This window comes from Oncorhynchus kisutch, linkage group LG18 (genome assembly GCF_002021735.2).
Source record: "Oncorhynchus kisutch isolate 150728-3 linkage group LG18, Okis_V2, whole genome shotgun sequence".
Lineage (NCBI taxonomy): Eukaryota > Metazoa > Chordata > Actinopteri > Salmoniformes > Salmonidae > Oncorhynchus > Oncorhynchus kisutch.
Window position 1 is genome coordinate 37,163,436 of NC_034191.2, and position 19,781 is coordinate 37,183,216.

The following is a 19,781-nucleotide window of genomic DNA, read 5'->3' on the forward strand; positions in this document are numbered from 1 at the left end:
CCAAACTAATTGAAATAGGGGGGGAAAAATACAGTAAGAAACGGAAACGTAACTTTAACTGTGATGGTCTTCAAACTCAAATTAGGGCTTGAATTCAATTTCAAGAGTTCAGTATATGGCTCACATCAACACCATTATCCAAGAAAACCTAGACCCACTCCAATTTGCATACCTGCCCAACAGATCCACAGATGAGGCAGTCTCTATTGTACTCCACACTGCCCTTTCCCACCTGGACAAAAGGAACACTTACTGTATGTGAGAATGCTATTCATTGACTACAGCTCAGCGTTCAACACCATAGTGCCCTCAAAGCTCATAACTAAGCTAAGAACCCTGGGACTAAACACCTCCCTCTGCAACTGGATCCTGTGCCACCCCAGGTGGTAAGGGTGGACTACGGGAAAAGAAGGACTGAGCACGCCCCCATTCTCATCGACGGGGCTGTAGTGGTGCAGGTTGAGAGCTTCAAGTTCTTTGGTGTCCACATCACCAAAAAACTAACATGGTCCAAGCACAGCAAGACAGTCGTGAAAAGGGCACAACAACACCTATTCCCCCTCAGGAGACTGAAAAGATTTGGCATGGGTCCTCAGATCCTCAAAAGGTTCTACAGCTGCACCATCGAGAGCATCCTGACTGGCTGCATTACTGTCTGGTATGGCAACTGCTCGGCCTCTGACCGCAAGGCGCTACAGAGGGAACAGAGGGTACAGCCCAGTACATCACTGGGGCCAAGCTTCCTGCCATCCAGGACCTCTATACCAGGCGGTGTCAGAGGAAGGACCTAAAAATTGTCAAAGACCCCAGCCACCTTAGTCATAGACTGTTCTCTCTGCTACCGCACGGCAAGCGGTACCGGAGCGCCAAGTCTAGGTCCAAGAGGCTTCTAAACAGCTTCTAACCCCAAGCCATAAGACTACTGAACATCTAATCAAATGGCTACCCAGACTATTTGCATTGCCCCCCCCCTTGCACTGCTGCTGCTCCATTATTATCTATGCATAATTCACTTTAATAAACCTACCTACATGTATATATTACCTCAATCACCTTGACTAACTGGTGCCGCCGCACATTGACTCTGTACCGGTACCCCCTGTATATAGCCTCGCTATTGTTATTTTACTGCTGCTCTGTAATTATTAGTCACTTTTATTTTTTTAGGTATTTTTCTTAAAACTACATTGTTGGTAAAGGGCTTGTAAGTATGCCTTTCACTGCAAGGTCTACACCTGTTGTATTCGGTGCATGTAACAAATAACATTTGATTTGTTTTTAATGGCACCACTCACTCCGCCATTCTGTCCCACCCCCCAGAACGGTTGCCTAAAAAAAGTCGCCCTACAAGCGAGAATGTTGAATATAATTATATTTATACTTAGCCTACCAGTTGTTCGTGCCGTTTGTCCTTTTGACGAAAGGAAGTGGAGATAAAATGTCTGCAGAAGCATGCCTTATTTACTTTGAATAACTACTAAAATAGTGATTGTAGTGATTTGCCTAAAATAGTGATTTGCCTCATGATGTGCCAACCCTTGCACAATTAATCTGTGCTTCAGCTGCAGGTAGCCTAGAGAAGCCTATGCACTCTGATCCCTTCTGGCCAGGGGAAACGAAGCAGTAAAGTAATGTATTTATAGCCTAAAATAGGCCTGTATTTGTTTTAAGAGAATGTGAATGTGATCAAACTTTGGGTGGCTAGGCTACCTAGACCTTATCAATCCAAAATTATTGACTGTAATTAATCAATCATCACAATAGTGATGACATACTGTGTGAGTAACTTTTTAATTACAGATGCACCGGCCTACAAGATGCAACACTGCATAAAGAAAACTCAGCCCTGTTAGGTCTATTGTCCAATCAGTTGTTGTCTATTTAAATTAAATTAAATGACCTGATTAGAAAAAATATGGTCCCATCACAGCCTATATAAAACAGTTTTACAGCTGATGTATTACTATGTCATACCCTCTGACTAGTTTTACCTGGTTAGGTTAGCCCATTGGTTCTCCTCAGGGCCTTCAGACATTTAATAATTTTGTTCTAGCCCTGAACTAGTTCACCTGATCCACCTAATCAAGGGTTAGTTGACAAATGTAATAGTCTATAGTCGTAGCTACATCCATTTTAACAAGAAATAGTTGTGTTTGTTTCCCAAACCAAGACCCAATCTGTGAGTTAATTTGACCATTGGAAAAAGAGCTACTGTGTAAATACTGCAATGCGGGTTGGATTGAATTGTCCTTTAGTCCTAAACCCGGAATAAATTACCTCAGGTTCGTTCAGCAATCCCTATGGGGAAATTGAATGGGGAAAGAATAGCGTTTTTGAATAAATGCTGAAAATAAGGTCTGAGGCTAACACAGGTTTAGGAGATCTTATAAGTTTTGTCCTATGAGATAATAGCAGTCAATTAACATGACCTTAATGAATTATGAGCCTTTGTGCTTTTTTAATTTTTTTTTACAACATATATTCTTGAACATTCACAAAAAGTGACATTAGCTGATGATTATCTCATAGAACAAAACGGATACAATCTAAGCCTGTGTTTGCCACAGAATGTATTTTAGGAGTTTATACAAAACCCCTAAAAAAATGGCATTTCATTTTCTCCAGACCATGGCAGAGTTAGTGCCTAGAGAAATAGTAATGGTGTCTTTCTGTAACACAAAACCGAAAATGTTAAAAGTATGAAACATAGAGATATGGCCTTGTGGGAACACTAACACTATTAAGGAGTGTAGTAATTTAACCTTTTGTTTTTTTTATATAATTTATTGCTGATGTGAAAGATAACTTCCTTATGTTCCAAAACCGTACTGCAAGCGATGCATTTTAACATTCAGAACGAGCGTCGGGGATCTTAACAAAACACCCCCGCCCAGAAGATGCTATGTCAATATGTGCTAAAGCATTCCCGACCAGAAGATTATATGTCAATATGCAGTTAGCGTCTATGAATGAGGTAAACCTCGGCGAGTCAGATGTCTGTTTTGACAAACCGTTTATTCGACAGGCAGGATATTCTAATAGCCCTTCTGAGACGGACTCCACCAGTGTGAACAGTCCTATTGAGGAAAACGAATAGTTAACTGTAGGGTAAAATGACAAAACACGCGGAAAGACAAGCCCAGACTAGGGTCGGAATCAAATATGAGATGGATGTTTCTAAACGAAAGTGTTTTTGTGACGGACCAATGAAAGTTGGAACGTGCTACCTTTAAAGTGTTCCGCCTATTTCTCGGCAATATTCCATTCCTCCTCTTGTCTGGTTGTGAACTGAAAACGTTGAGTACACTTTTGAATGACTGATGTGGATATGTTCACCATGCAAAGCTTGGCCTTGGCTTTTAACCATAGATTATTTAGAAGAGAATAATCCTCTTACTCATACATGGCTAGCCAGTAGCTAGCTTTTTAACTTATAAAGCTAGCTATAATCGTTCAACACTTCGTAAAGTTACGTTTAGAATTGCTGCTCGGTTCTTGACTTAAGAAACACTTGACATGCCTAATTAATGTTACACCCATTGTAAACCGATATGTTATGGACACCTTACGTTATTTGTTTTTCCCTACATCCTACTGTCTCTTGTCTTTGCAGATGCAGCAGTGCACATTAGTCAGTGCATCCGGCGCTCGTGTCCCACTAGCCGATGGCCGAGCCGTGATCCTAGGTCGTGGTCCAGAGACTGGAGTTATTGACAAGAAGTGCTCCCGACACCAGGGTAAGAGGACTAGCTAGCTAACGTTAGATACGTACCAATGGCCATGTTCTAATTATTTATCTTACCTCCCAAAGTGTGCACTTGTTCACTTCCCTTCGTGGATTTAAAAATAAATTAATGGTATATGGAAACTTCCTCTTGCCCATGCGTACACCAGTTCAATGCGTTTAAATGTGTGAAGAGTAAGCTTCGGGAGAAAGGAGAGATTATTGGGATGTTGCTTTTTAATTGCGGTGTCCGGTGGGATTACTCCAGCCAGCTATCTAAACTGCACAACTATCTAAAATGTGTCATATTCCTTCTAGTGAAGCTGGTGGCCTGTTATGCAGACAAGGAGGTACTTGTAACACAGGTATGAAATTATTACATTGTGCCTGTTGTTGAGGCCAACGCTCTCTTATCTTAGTTTTACACTCAACACTACTGCTTAACCTGTCTGTAACTGCTGTCAAAGTATAGTTTTCCTTTTCAGCTTGGCCCCAACCCCTCATCCTTGGGCAGTGAGAGTCTTGGTAGAGGCCAGTCTGGCCGACTGACCCATGACCGCACCCTCTACCTGGTTAACCAGAGCCACCCCTTCAGAGTGCAGTTCTCTGCTTCCAACGAAACCTCCTCATCCTCTGCCCAGAAGGGGAAGGTTGTAGAAAGGTTGAAAGCATTGGATAAGACAAAAGGAGGAAAGAACGACAGAGGGAGGGAGGTTCAAAGCACAGTTCCCAAACGCAGCATCCAAGACTTTTTTGCTTCCTCTCCCAAGAAGGTATGAGAACACGTTCATCTTAACTGAGAAAATGGCATGCATTTTAATTTGTCTAGCAATATTTAGAGTAACCGAAAGGACCTAACGTATCACTTCAACTGTTCAAAATACACCATGTTTTCTCAATGCCAACCTCCAATTTAAGTGAAGTTTAGTTTGACCACGGTTGCATTTTTGTTTTTCACTCAGGCATCCAAGAGGCCACACAGTTCTGAGGAGCCCCCGCAGGAGAAGCGTAGGAGGACTACAGGCTCCGACAGTGGGGGCGAGGACGAGGCTGAGAAGGTTGCTGAGGAGAAGCTCCGACAGCTCCAGGAGATGTCAGAGAGTGCTTTAGGGGCTAGCAGAGACTGTGTCCAGCAGCAGGCATCAGTCTCAGCCTGTTCTCGAAGCCACTGGCAGCAGATTGGAAACCTCATGCTCTACACTGCTGTTGGCGTCACTGGAAGCACCAAGGTAAGAGCTAACTAGGGAATTCTGTAAAACTCAATATTTGATTTAAGCCAATGAGTCTGTGTGTTGTTTGAATGAGATGCTGAATATAATTTTACTTTGGCCATCCAAGGATGAAAACATTTTAGGCCTACATTTGAGCTCTTTGGACATATTGTTTCTACCAACAATCGAATTGTCTCGAAGTTCGCTTTCAACCAAGCAGTACAAACACAATTACTTTTAGTAACATCACTTTAAGGCCAACCCATCTTTCTTTCTGGCCCAGATTGCTGGATTCGACATTGACGGGTGTATCATCACCACCAATTCTGGCAAAGTGTTTCCCACCAGCCCAGATGACTGGAGGTCAGTCAGTCTGCTGTTCTGTCAAGTTGCGTCTCTGCGTCTGGCCTCCTCTCGCTTTGCTTGCTCTCTCCTCATCCCTCTTCCTCAACTCTTGACTTGAGTCATTTCCTTGCCTTTATTTGTTCTCTTGTCTCCTTTATAGGATTCTCTTTCCCGAGATCCAACCCAAACTGGCCAGCTTATTAAAGAAAGGCTACAAGGTAGAAGCAAACATATAAATGTATTGTCAAGCATGGACACGGCAAAGCTGTTCTACGAGAAATATTTATTCTCCATCCTTTTAATGGTAATATGTGGCTAGATGAATAGCTAACCATGTCTCTGTTGCCCCTCCCAGGTTGTGTTTTTCACCAATCAGATGGGTATATCTAGGGGGAAACTGAAGCCTGAGGATTTCAAGTCTAAAGTGGAGACCATTCTGAAGACATTACAGCTCCCCGTACAGGTTAGTCAAGAAACATTTAAACACAAAAATGGCGCTTGAAAGCAGATTCACTATTGTATCTATGTGTTCTATTGTGTGTAATTCAGATGTGGACACCTTTAACTGTGTGTGTGTGTGTGTGTCTCAGGTCTTTGTGGCGTCTGGTCCTGGGATCTACAGGAAGCCAGTGATGGGGATGTGGGAGCACCTGTGTGAGAAGGTGAGACCATAAGGCACGCATCATATCAGACATTGTGAATAGGGATTACATGTAGACGACGATTGTGTCCTACAAACCACCTCAACACAGGTGTGTCGCAAAAGGTTCACAAAGCCAGCTCCATTTAGCATTGTCTAGTTGTTTGTCATCCACTCGGAACACATTACCCTGGTGAGTCATGACATTAGACCAGTCACTGCTTCAACATTTACATGACATTTTAGTCATTTAGCAGAAACTCTTATCCAGAGCAACTTACAGTAGTGAGTGTTTATATTTTCATACTTCAACAAGGGCATGGTGCGGGAAATAAATAGAATGGGAATAGAAATTAGTCCATCTAGAAATGTATTTTTCCCTGCTCCCAACCCCCTGAAACAACAAACATGGTTCAACATGTTTTTCCTCTCTCAGGATAATGGCGGCGTGGCTGTAGACAAAAGCCAGAGTCTCTATGTGGGAGGTGAGTCAACAACAACAGAACAACCCATAGCAACATAACGTCTTCCTCTTACTTAGCCTATTCTTATCCTGACTCTTGTAAGTGATGTGCTGCTTATGGTCACGTCTGATGAACATGTACTCGCCCTCCAGCAGCTGAGAGCCTGAGACCTTTCTCTCTCCTCTGCCACAGATGCAGCGGGACGGCCTGTTAACTGGGCTCCTGGCAAGAAGAAGAAGGACTTCTCCTGCAGTGACCGACTGGTGAGAGCACCAGTGAGAGCACCTCTCGACCAGTCTGTTCACTTGTCGACCAGTCTGTCCTGACTAGTTCCAGCGCATCTTCATACACAAACAACAAAGTGTCCCAAATAGTGGGCTGAAACGAGGAATTTCAATATGATAAAACTCAGTAGAGACAAATCAGCAGAGAAGAATGTTCTGTGTCTACTGACTGTGTGAAAGGTTCATTCTTGCTATGGTGTAGATACAGTTTATGACCAGGTGTTGTACCTGCAGGCATTGCATATCTTAATAATGCCTGACACTGATTTTCTCTCTCTCCCTCTCGACTAGTTTGCTCTGAACCTTGGACTGCAGTTCCACACTCCAGAGGAGTTCTTCCTGGGCTGGAAGACCGCCCCCTTCAGTCTTCCTCCATTTGACCCTGTGAGTAACCGGGTGGATATCTGTAGTATTCTGTCTGCACAGAATATGTATGTGAAGCTTTTGAAGCCTCTGTATGTATGTGTGTGCACTTGCACATCTGACTGTGTGTGTGTGTCTCTCTCTCCAGAGGAAATGTGACTCTAATGCCCGTCTATATGACCCGCCCAGTGCCTGCCTCACCTCCACCAAGCAGGAAGTTATCATTGCCGTGGGTTTCCCTGCTTGTAAGTGGACGTCCATTCCTTATTTTTCTGCCATCCTCCCTCTCTCTTTACTGACGACCCTCTCCCTTCTTTCTTTTTTCTATCCAGCCGGGAAATCAACCTTTTTCCACACGCACATCGTCCCCAAAGGTTACGTGTACGTGAACCGGGTGAGTGGATCAGTGTGCTGTTGGCTCTCGGTTAACATCCACACACACACACATATACACACACTGATCTGACCTGTGTTTGTCAGGATACCCTGGGCTCTTGGCAGAGCTGTGTTTCGGCCTGTGAGCGGGCACTGAAGGAGGGGCGCAGCGTGGCGGTGGATAACACCAACCCAGACCCTGAGTCTCGCAAACGGTACCCGTCTCTGTGCTCCTACTAGTGTGTGGAGCACTTTTGCTTTGCAGTTCATGAACAACCTAAACTACTTACATAACAGAGAGTGGTAAATCTGCTACATGCATGAACCAAACCATAGATATTTGATTGAGTGTGTTTGTAGGGAATAACATGTACCTTCTATACGTTGTCCCCCTCCAGGTATGTTGACGTCAGCCAGAGTTTGGGCGTGTCCTGTCGGTGCTTCAACTTCTCTGCCTCTTTGGAGCAGGCCAAGCACAACAACAGAGTAGGTCTCCTCTCTCCCTCTACTGAACTGTATATACCAGACTACACATGATTCATTCTTCAGCAGTTCAGAGTAGAGGGTGACATGAACTTGCGACCTGATCGTACACACAGAATAGCCCAACCTGGGACTTAAACGACAACCATCTGGTTCAATGTCCACTTCTTAAACCTTATAATGTACAGGCCATGGGATACACCCAGTTCAATATAGGCTTTGAGGTACTGCCCTGATGCATAGTGTTCATTATTGGGCTCTTCTTGTGCTGTACAGTTCCGTGAGATGGCCCCCTCCACCACCAAGCACCTCAAAGTCAATGACATGATCTTCCACAGTTACAAGTAAGTGACATTGGATATTATATCAAGGGACTTCACAGCATCACATTCTCAACGTAGGGATTCACTGGCATCTACAATGGGTTGAAAAGATCAGAGCGCACTAATATAACATATGTCTTCATGGCTGTGTTTACAGAGCCAGCCTAATTCTGATCTTTTGGCAAAAGATCTTTTGGCAAAAGATTGATCTTTTTCCACTAATTGGTATTTTGGCCAGAATTGGGTTGCCTGTATAAACGCAGCATATATGTATGTTGTGTAAAATAAATGCATGTCTGAATGTATTTGCCCACTCTGAACAGACTTTCTCTCCACACAGGAAGAAGTTTGTGGTGCCCAGTCTCTCGGAAGGCTTTTCAGAAATCCTGCAAATTCATTTTGTCCCAACCTTTACAGACAGCCAATCAGAGGCCCTCTTCAGGCAGTTCTCTGAAGGCTGATTGGGTGGCTGGTATTCCAACCTAAGATTCATCAGATTGTTATTGGAAAATAATCTGGCAGTCGTACCAGTCCAACATTTTTCTATGCTGTGGCTGTATGTAGACAAACGATTTAGTTACCTGCTGCTAATCAACAAATCATTGCTATTACGCTACATACATTTTGAAGGTGCAGATGTTTTAACTAAATGTAACCACAGCAAACAGCACACATCAGTATTTTTGTTTGATTGGCTTGAGTTTCATATTTTCGTATCATGTTTTCTGGTCAGATATAACAGTACTTGTTTCCAGAAAGCCTAAAAAGTTTTTTTTTTTAAACATTAAAAAGAACATGAGCAATGTTTTATTAATTGTATATTTTAATAAATTGTTATTAATTTAATTTGTTTTACAATGGATCCTATTCTGTAAAGTAGGGAAACTGAATGCATGTTTTTCTGCTAGTATGCCACCGTAAAGCAATATTTTCATGACAATCCTAGTTGAATCTCAGCCGTCCACATGGGTAGAAACTCCCAACTCCTTCCCCAGGTGCTGTTTTACCCATGGCACTAATGTGGAAGTCTCTGACTTCTGTCTTGGGCTTCGCATATATTCTTGGTGTCACAGCTCACTACTCCAGCCTGCAGGAAAGATCGAATAGAACCATACAAAAAGTGGACTTAGCTTTGGAATAGCTAATGGAACAAAACACCAGATACCGATAGATTGTTACTGTTCTGTATGCTTATCATGGAGAAGATTTAGTGGAAGGGGGGAGTTCCTCACTTGAAAATACCGCAGTCTGTTAAGAAGGAACAGCGCGCCTTCAGAGTCACCTGTTGGGAAAAGTTGGATCATATCATGCATGAGAATAATATAAAGGTTTATCATATTATTTGTATATTAATGAATGTATGTGTTCCGAGTTGTGTAATGTGACTTCCCATGCTGTGTATTCCTACACAGCATGAGTTCAACTTGGATACCTTTGCACGATACAGCATCTATATGATTGGCAGATCCGCCCGAACAGAGAAACCTGTCTGGCACGTATTCATTCAAAGTTGCATTGTGAGGACTTAGAAGTGTGTTCACAGCCTGTTTAACACAGTCAGGCCTCCTCTGCAAATAGGAACATCAAACAATGGTGCTGCTAATTAACTCTCCACCCTTCACAAACATGCACATCAATTAGACATAATTTACAGGCATACAGTACATGAAGACAAACAAAACTTATTCACACTGTACATTTGTACCACTGTTCACTCTTCATATACAAATAGTGGTAAGGTAGAGCCAACACTAGAGATTACAATGTAGAAGGCCTGTTAGATTTGACCTATGACCTTTGTGAATGTGTGTTTGGTTGTAGAGCACTGCTAACCTTACTCCCTGTATGAATGTGTTTGCTTGCGTTTCGTATCCTTGACTGTAGACCCATTGTTGATGAAGTAGGCTCCGGTCTCCTCCAGGCATAGCAGGGGTTCTCTCTGCAGACACACACATTAACCAGTTATCATACACTCGGCAGTTTATTTATTCAACCACTCACATCAACGAGCTGTTTCGCCCACAGGACTGCCGCTGACTGGATGTTTTTGGTTTGGTACTGGAAAGATCACCCCGCGCTCAAAGTCGCTTAGGTCACTATGCCCATTCTAACGTTCAATCGAACAGTAACTGAATGCCTCAATGCCAGTCTGCCTGCTTTATATAGCAAGCAACGGCCATGTCACTCACTGTCTGAGCGATCCATTTTCATGAACGGGGGTGGTGGGTGTATATACTAGACATAGAACTGTAGTCAAGCCTAGACATGAAATGATTCATGGGTGGATGACACCTGTCATGTCCAGCAGTACTCTGATTGTCTTCGCTCTATCGGGAACGAGTTCAACTTGGATAACTAGTTGAGTCGGGCTTGTCAAGCAAAAAAAAAGTTATCGCACTCCGTCTACTAGTTGAGGAGGAGGAGCAGTCATCTTACCGTGTTGTTCACAGAGTTGGGACTCAACTTCATGGCTCGGCTGGCGGGTTGGTACACGTCAAGAAGATGGGTCTGTAGAGAACACATACCAGATAAACACAGGGAGGTACAAGAAGTCATGTAGTTAGACAAGAATAGAGTGCAATAATGTACTCATACTAATATTGTAACAGTGTGTAACAATGTCATTGCTGGTGAATGATTTGGCCAAGTAGATGGAATTGTGGTGGTTTGGAATGACAGCAATTCATAAGGGAATTATGTCATGAGCTAGTGTTGCTGCTCAACCCACCTTGCTGTCCATGACAGCTTGATCGTTTCAACCTTAACCAGAGCAATGTCGTAGTAATAGAAGTCTTTCACGTTCTTGTCACTGAGTCCATCAATGTTGTACTGTGGGTGCGGGGTTACAGACAACACCTTCGCTAACACCTTTCCTTCATAACCTGGGGGACATTGGCATGAGTATGATACTTATTAGTAAGCATTACTTAGGGATGAAAGACAGAATAGACATCACCTTTTTAATAATCTGAATAATCAGTAGTCTTATCTAAATAATCAGTCGTCTGTCATCTGTAACCTGTGTTCTAGATTGGTATTTCTAATTGGGCAGACACATTGCCAAATGACCCATAAACATTTTGAGGTCAATGCAGAGACCTATGTGCAATTAGGTAGGGTACTGACCATGCTTCACAGTCACATTCTCTTGGTCCACTTTCCCCTCAAATCTGATGGCAGAAAAGCAGTGTGCTGCGTTCAGGATCCAGTTCTGGGTCACGATGGAGCCTTGTCAGGTCTCAGACTTAGCACCAGTCTGACCCTGAGAGAATAGGGTTAAATGGAGGATATCATTTGACTGTAGATTCGTTGGTACTGTACTTAGGTATGTCTTTGATAGTGTTTATTGTGTACAGTCTTCCATGTTATGATCAATAAGGCTTACAGTGGTGACGTTCAGGTGCCACGGCCTGGTATAGGCTTTCTTGGTGGATCCAAACATGTGGTCACACATTTATGTGTCATCACTATTACATTTTTGACTTCATTCTCCTTGGTTTAGCCATTCTATTGCTAAATATACCACATACAAAGACTTTAAAACAGATTTTTTTATTTTTAGGATAAAGTGCACTTGTCACCGAAATACAAGAATATCACTGAAATACAGACACGTTACTTAAATACAGTCACATTACTTAAATACAGTCACATTACTTAAATACAGTCACGTTGATATTTTAAGTATAAATTGTGCACCAATATTGCATTTTAAAAGCCTGTTATATTAAATAAAGTGCCCTTTAATATAGACCACATTGGAAATTCAATAAATCCAATTTTTTTAATAAATAAAGATTTGCTAATGTGCCAAAATTCTGTCCCTCATGAATCATTTACGTCTGTCCCTCATTTTAAGGTCAACCCTGTAACGTGAACTGAACTCTTGTTTTTATATGGTGAAAGTTTACTTTAAAAAAAAAAAAATTCTAAAGAAACATTGCACATCTAATAGTCAAATCAGGTGAGCAGGTGAGCTGGTTCTGCTCTTTTTGGACATTTTCTGGTGTTTAGTGTCAGAAAACTGAGTGGATTGAGCATAACAGGTCTACCCTGTTATCCATAGACAGACATGCTAGAAATCGTTAAATTGCCACTCCCTGCTGCTCACAACAAGCTCCCTTTCCCCCTGTCACAAGGGGATTCATGACTGATTTAAGATTAAATCATCCACCCTGTTACGGTCAACCCTGTTACGGTCAACACTGTTACTTTATTTGGCACTTTTAACAGGTCCTTACTTTGACATTTTCTCATTTGACATCTTCAGATGGGAAAACTTGTTTTTTATGAAGTTGAACATGTGATCTTTATGACAAAATGTTTTTTAAAAATAGGTGAAATCAAACTTTTTTTTGACCAAGTTACACTTCTTCAAAGGCACCGAGTCGATGGAATGACCCACACACACTACTGAAATACAGACACGTGACTGAAATACAGTAGGGCAAAAAAGTATTTAGTCAGCCACCAATTGTGCATGTTCTCCCACTTAAAAAGATGAGAGAGGTCTGTAATTTTCATCATAGGTACACTTCAACTATGACAGACAAAATGAGGAAAAAAATCCTGAAAATCACATTGTAGGATTTTTAATGAATTTATTTGCAAATTATGTTGGAAAATAAGTATTTGGTCAATAACAAAAGTTTATCTCAATACTTTCTTATATACCCTTTGTTGGCAATGACAGAGGTCAAACGTTTTCTGTAAGTCTTCACAAGGTTTTCACACACTGTTGCTGGTATTTTGGCCCATTCCTCCATGCAGATCTCCTCTAGAGCAGTGATGTTTTGGGGCTGTTGCTGGGCAACACAGACTTTCAACTCCCTACAAAGATTTTCTATGGGGTTGTGACCTGGAGACTGGCCAGGCCACTCCAGGACCTTGAAATGCTTCTTACGAAGCCACTCCTTCGTTGCCCGGGCGGTGTGTTTGGGATCATTGTCATGCTGAAAGACCCAGCCATGTTTCATCTTCAATGCCCTTGCTGATGAAAGGAGGTTTTCACTCAAAATCTCACGATACATGGCCACATTCATTCATTCCTTTACACGGATCAGTCGTCCTGGTCCCTTTGCAGAAAAACAGCCCCAAAGCATGATGTTTCCACCCCCATGCTTCACAGTAGGTATGGTGTTCTTTGGATGCAACTCAGCATTCTTTGTCCTCCAAACACGACGATGAGTTTTTACCAAAAAGTTATATTTTGGTTTCATCAGACCATATGATATTCTCCCAATCTTCTTCTGGATCATTCAAATGCACTCTAGCAAACATCAGACGGGCCTGGACATGTACTGGCTTAAGCAGGGGGACACGTCTGGCACTGCAGGATTTGAGTCCCTGGATGCGTAGTGTGTTACTGATGGTAGGCGTTTGTTACTTTGGTCCCAGCTCTCTGCAGGTCATTCACTAGGTCCCCCCGTGTGGTTCAGGGATTTTTGCTCACTGTTTTTGTGATCATTTTGACCCCACGGGGTGAGATCTTGCGTGGAGCCCCAGATTGAGGGAGATTATCAGTGGTCTTGTATGTCTTCCATTTCCTAATAATTGCTCCCACAGTTGATTTCTTCAAACCAAGCTGCTTACCTATTGCAGATTCAGTCTTCCCAGCCTGGTGCAGGTCTACAATTTTGTTTCTGGTGTCCTTTGACAGCTCTTTGGTCTTGGCCATAGTGGAGTTTGGAGTGTGACTGTTTGAGGTTGTGGACAGGTGTCTTTTATACTGATAACAAGTTCAAACAGGTGCCATTAATACAGGTAACGAGTGGAGGACAGAGAAGCCTCTTAAAGAAGAAGTTACAGGTCTGTGAGAGCCAGAAATCTTGCTTGTTTGTAGGTGACCAAATACTTATTTTCCACCATAATTTGCATATAAATTCATTAAAAATCCTACAATGTGATTTTCTGGATTTTTTTTCTCATTTTGTCTGTCATAGTTGAAGTGTACCTATGATGAAAATTACAGGCCTCTCTCATCTTTTCAAGTGGGAGAACTTGCACAATTGGTGGCTGACTAAATACTTTTTTGCCCCACTGTACAGTACTACTCAAAAGTTTGAACACATCTACTCATTCAAGGGTTTTTCTTTATTTTTACTATTTTCTACATTGTAGAATAATAGTGAAGACATCAAAAATATGAAATAACACATATGGAATCATGTATGAACCAAAACAGTGTTAAATAAATCATAATATATTTGATATTTGATATTCTTTAAAGTAGCCACCCTTTGCCTTGATGACAGCTTTGCACACTCTTGGAATTCTCTCAACCAGCTTAATGAGGTAATCACCTGGAATGCATTTCAATTAACAGGTGTGCCTTGTTATAAGTTCATTTGTGGAATTGTTTTCCTTCTTAATGCGTTTGAGCCAATCAGTTGTGTTGTGACAAGGTATTTTATTTTATTTCACCTTTATTTAACTAGGCAAGTCAGTTAAGAACAAATTCTTATTTACAATGATGGCCTACCAAAAGGCCTCCTGCGGGGATGGGGGCTGGGATAAAAATACATAAATATGTATATACAGTTGAAGTCGGAAGTTTACATTCACTTTAGCCAAATACATTTAAACTCAGTTTTTCACAATTCCTGACATTTAATCCTAGTAAAAATTCCCTATCTTAGGTCAGTTAGGATCACCACTACGTTTTGGGTAGCCTTTCACAAGCTTCCCACAATAGGTTGGGTGAATTTTGTCCCACTCCTCCTGACAGAGCTGGTGTAACTGAGTCAGGTTTGTAGGCCTCCTTGCTCGCACTCGCTTTTTCAATTCTGCCCACACATTTTCTATAGGATTGAAGTCAGGGCTTTGTGATGGCCACTCCAATACCTTGACTTTGTTGTCCTTGAGCCATTTTGCCACAACTTTGTAAGTATGCTTGGGATCATTGTCCATTTGGAAGACCCATTTGCGACCAAGCTTCAAAATCCTGACTGATGTCTTGAGATGTTGCTTCAATATATCCACGTACTTTTCCTCCCTCATGATGCCATCTATTTTGTGAAGTTCACCAGTCCCTCCTGTAGCAAAGCACCCCCACAACATGATTCTGCCACCCCCGTGCTTCACGGTTGGGATGATGTTCATCGGTTTGCAAGCCTCCCCCTTTTTCCTCCAAACAGAATGATGGTCATTATGGCCAAACAGTTCTATTTTTGTTTCATCAGACCAGAGGACATTTCTCCAAAAAGTACAATCTTGTCCCCATGTGCAGTTGCAAACCGTAGTCTGGCTTTTTTAAAAGCGGTTTTAGAGCAGTGGCTTCTTCCTTGCTGAGCGGCCTTTCAGGTTATGTCGATATAGGACTCATTTTTACTGTGGATATAGATACTTTTGTACCTGTTTCCGCCAGCATCTTCACAAGGTCCTTTGCCTTTGTTCTGGGATTGATTTGCACTTTTTGCACCAAAGTACGTTCATTTCTAGGAGACAAAATGCGGCTCCTTCCTGTGCAATATGACAGCTGTGTGGTCCCATGGTGTTTGTACTTGCGTACTATTGTTTGGACAGATGAACGTGGTACCTCCAGGCGTTTGGATATTGCTCCCAAGGATGAACCATACTTTTGGAGGTCTACAATTCTTTTTCTGAGGTCTTGGCTGATTTCTTTTGATTTTCCCATGATGTCAAGCAAAGAGGCACTGAGTTTGAAGGTAGGCCTTGAAATACATCCACAGGTAGACCTCCAATTAACTCAAATTATGTCAATTAGCCTATCAGAAGCTTCTAAAGCCATGGCATAATTTTCTGGAATTTTCCAAGCCGTTTAAAGGCACAGTCAACTTAGTGTATGTACAATTTTGACCCACTGGAATTGTGATACAGTGAATTATAAGTGAAATAATCTGTCTGTAAGCTATTGTTGGAAAAATGACTTGCGTCATGCACGAAGTAGATGTCCTATCCGACTTGCCAAAACTATAGTTTGTTAACAAGACATTTGTGGAGTGGTTGAAAAACCAGTTTTAATGACTCCAACCCAAGTGTTTGTAAACTTCCAACTTCAACTGTATATATAAATATAGTACAAAACATACATCACGACAAGAGAGACAACACAACACTACATAAAGGGAGACCTAAGACAACAACATAGCATGGTAGCAACACAAAATGACAACAACATGGTAGCAGCACAAAACATGGTACAAACATTATTGGGCACAGCCAACAGCACAAAGGGCAAGAAGGTAGAGACAACCATACATCACGCAAAGCAGTCACAAATGTCAGTAAGAGTGTCCACGACTGAGTCTTTGAATGAAGAGATTGAGATAAAACTGTGGACTGCCACAGGAAAGGAAGACCCAGAGTTACCTCTGCTGCAGAGGATAAGTTCATTAGAGTTACCAGTACCTCAGATTGCAGCCCAAATAAATGCTTCACAGAGTTCAAGTAACAGACACATCTCAACATGAACTGTTCAGAGGAGACTGTGTGAATCAGGCCTTCATGGTTGAATTGCTGCAAAGAAACCACTACTAAAGGACACCAATAAGAAGAGACTTATTTGGGCCAAGAAGCATGAGCAATGGATATTAGACCGGTGGAAATCTGTCCTTTGGTCTGATGAGTCCAAATATGCGATTTTTGGTTCCAACAGCCAAAAATTGTGAGATGCAGAGTTGGTGAACAGATGATCTCCGCATGTGTGGTTCCCACCGTGAAGCATGGAGGAGGAGGTGTGGGGGTGTTTTGCTGGTGCAATTGTCAGTGATTTATTTAGAATTCAAGGCACACTTAAACAGCATGGCTACCACAGCATTCTGCAGCGATACGTTATCCCATCTGGTTTGCGCTTAGTGGGACTATCATTTGTTTTTCAACAGGGCAATGACCCAAAACACCTCCAGGTTGTGTAAGGGCTGTTTGACCAAGAAGTAGAGTGATGGAGTGCTACATCAGATGACCTGGCCTCCACAATCACCCGACTTCAACCCAATTGAGATGGTTTGAGATGAGTTGGACCGCAGAGTGAAGGAAAAGCAGCCAGCAAGTGCTCAGCATATGTGGGATCTCCAGGTGAAGCTGGTTGAGAGAATGCCAAGAGTGTGCAAAGCTGTCATCGAGGCAAAGGGTGGCTACTTTGAAGAATTGAAAATATATTTTGATTTGTTTAACACTGTTTTGGTTACTACATGATTCCGTATGTGTTATTTCATATTTTTGATGTCTTCACTATTATTCTTCAATGTAGAAAATAGCAAAAAATTAAGAAAAGCCCTTGAATGAGTAGGTGTGTCCAAATTTTTGACTGGTACTGTATGTCTGAAGGAAATGCAACATTTTACTGAGATACAAAAACATTACTGAGAGATCATGTATGGTGTTGTTTGTAACAGTAACTTCTGAATCTCCCTTACCATCTCAGTACTCACCTTCTTTGACAGAGACGAAGGAGAAGGCCGCACACAACGACAGAGTGACAGCATGCATGACAAGTATCTGTTTATTCCTGTCAGTCTCTGATGGTGTCTGACTAAAAATATATGTCTACATGCTACTAAGTAGTTATCTTATTTGATGAGTCCATTAACAAACCCCAGCGAACACAAAAGCATGGATTGAGTAATGTTTTCTCAGAACTGGGTGAGTTCACTTTACATTTATTTCACATTTATAACATTATTATTCATGTGTTGGTATCTTTATTTTAACTGTATTATTTTACTTCGAGACTCAAATAGCCTCTGATATTTAGAAATTGTTGCATCGTCTACCGAGTCAGTAATGAAGGGGATGACTATGAATGTAAAGGAGAAATGTGGGTTGTAAAACAAAAACTTAAATCTGACTGCAAATCCTTTTAACGCAGTTCCACTACACGGTCCCAACTTCACCCCAAGTTAGGGCCATGCTGGCAATACACTGTATGATTTGCAAATTACTCTGTTTGTGCTTGCCAATGTTTGTGTGTGTGTTAGTGTGTGAGAAACATTTTAGGAGATTAGATGGTCATTATGTGTATCATAGAGAATTTTCTCTGAGTGGCCCCTACACCTCACTCCACCCAACCCCCCTCCTGCCCCAGAGCTCAGTCCTCTCAGCTGACTCGGCTTTGTGGAACACTGTGAAGGGAGTTCTATGCGTCTTTTATAACAAATTACTCACCCTCAACAAAACAAGAACAGACTGCACATCTGCCTACCTCACACACACAGACACGCCATGACTTAATAAAGTGATGAAAGGAGAACCGGACTATAAACACCGGGGGGACTTTCACTGGATTTTAAACCTGAAATTGGTGGACTAAATATTTTGTTCTTGTGGGATTCTTTTACATTGTGGGATGTAAATAGACATATATTTTTGGTATTCGTAACAAAATGATGACTCAATCACTGTGGGGTGATACAGGCTTTTTACATTTTTTTATCTGTCACATTGAGCTTTCCTGCTGAAACGTTTCAAAGTGACCTTTTCTCCTTTCACATTCCAACAAGCATGTTGTTGATGTGCTCTTAACAACAACACTTGACTACACTGGAGTAGGTCTTAGGATGTGGGTGCTCAATGTTTCCCTGGAAGACTGAAACGGAACTTGAACCAAAGATGACAGACCTCACCGAAGTATCTGTTTACTCAGAATCCTCTGACATTTACAAGGTGAGGACAGCGATAGCTTGTGTGGGCCTGGAATTCTGGTTCCAATTTTTGATAGCAACTTTGTATTCATGGTGGAAAGTTACTTGGCGTTCCATGTTATACCAGATGTCTTTGCTTTTCACAGAATGTTTTCTGCAACCCCGCGTTTGAGCTTGATGGTGAGCGTGAGGAGAAAGTGGAAGGATTCAGTTCTGCCAGTACTGCCATGGCCCTAGAGCCAGTAAAGAGCCCAGCTGCAATCAGTGAGTCTGACAACCTAGTTTCCCTGTTCCATAACATCACACCGGAGTTGGATACGCAACAAGATTGGTTGATTCAGATGCCAAGACCTATTCAATTTGATCTAGCTGTTGTATTACACCATTGGAAAGTGGAAACAAAGATTCTAGGAGGGACAGGAAGGTTCTAACTAAAAGTAAAAAAAAAAAAAAAAAAACATTTAGGGGGTAGATGAACAATTTTGTAAATATATACAGTACCAGTCAAATGTTTAGACACACCTACTCATTCAAGTTTTTTTTTTTTTCTCCTACTATTTTCTACATTGTAGAATAATAGTGAAAACATCAAAACTATGAAATAACACATGTAGTAACCAAAAAAGTTTTAAACAAATCAAAATATATTTATATTTGCTTTGATGACAGCTTTGCTCACTCTTGGCATTCTCTCAACCAGCTTCACCTGGAATGGTTTTCCAACAGTCTTGAAGGAGTTCCCACATATGCTGAGCACTTGTTGGCTGCTTTTCCTTCACTCTGCGGTCCAACTCATCCCAAAACATCTCAATAAGGTTGAGGTCGAGTGATGGTGGAGGCCAGGTCATCTGATGCAGCACTCCATCACTCTCCTTCTTGGTCAAATAGCCGTTACACAGGCTGGTGGTGTTTTGGGTCATTGTCCTGTTGAAAAACAAATGATAGTCCCATTAAGCGCAAACCAGATG

The 19,781-nt window shown here is 41.8% G+C and overlaps 1 protein-coding gene and 1 long non-coding RNA gene across 3 annotated transcripts; both read left to right on the top strand.

The window, feature by feature from the left end:
• Positions 1-3,146: 3,146 nt before the first annotated feature.
• On the top strand, positions 3,147-9,031 carry pnkp (polynucleotide kinase 3'-phosphatase). Of its 2 annotated transcripts, XM_020507817.2 has the most exons (18): positions 3,147-3,296; positions 3,614-3,737; positions 4,043-4,089; positions 4,210-4,497; positions 4,687-4,953; positions 5,219-5,298; positions 5,441-5,498; positions 5,636-5,743; positions 5,871-5,942; positions 6,357-6,405; positions 6,577-6,647; positions 6,960-7,052; positions 7,180-7,276; positions 7,364-7,425; positions 7,512-7,621; positions 7,805-7,892; positions 8,166-8,233; positions 8,553-9,031. In XM_020507817.2, exons 2-18 carry the CDS (start codon positions 3,614-3,616, stop codon positions 8,671-8,673), a joined length of 1,803 nt encoding a protein of 600 aa, XP_020363406.1. In that variant the 5' UTR covers positions 3,147-3,296; the 3' UTR covers positions 8,674-9,031. The 2 variants fall into 2 exon arrangements, with proteins under 2 accessions (XP_020363406.1, XP_020363405.1); XM_020507816.2 differs by having other exon boundaries at positions 3,286-3,737.
• An 8,468-nt stretch (positions 9,032-17,499) lies between these two features.
• Positions 17,500-19,271, top strand: LOC116354761 (uncharacterized). The gene is made up of 2 exons (XR_004203978.1): positions 17,500-18,835; positions 18,960-19,271. It is a non-coding gene; the product is annotated as an uncharacterized LOC116354761 (long non-coding RNA).
• The last annotated feature ends 510 nt before the right edge of the window (positions 19,272-19,781 follow it).

Coding starts and splice junctions, on each gene's coding strand:
- pnkp (XM_020507816.2), top strand. CDS start 3,557: ATGGACACCTTACGTTATTTGTTTTTCCCTACATCCTACTGTCTCTTG. Junction 4,498..4,686: donor TTGCTTCCTCTCCCAAGAAG/GTATGAGAACAC, acceptor TTTTTCACTCAG/GCATCCAAGAGGCCACACAG. Junction 8,234..8,552: donor ATGATCTTCCACAGTTACAA/GTAAGTGACATT, acceptor CTCTCCACACAG/GAAGAAGTTTGTGGTGCCCA.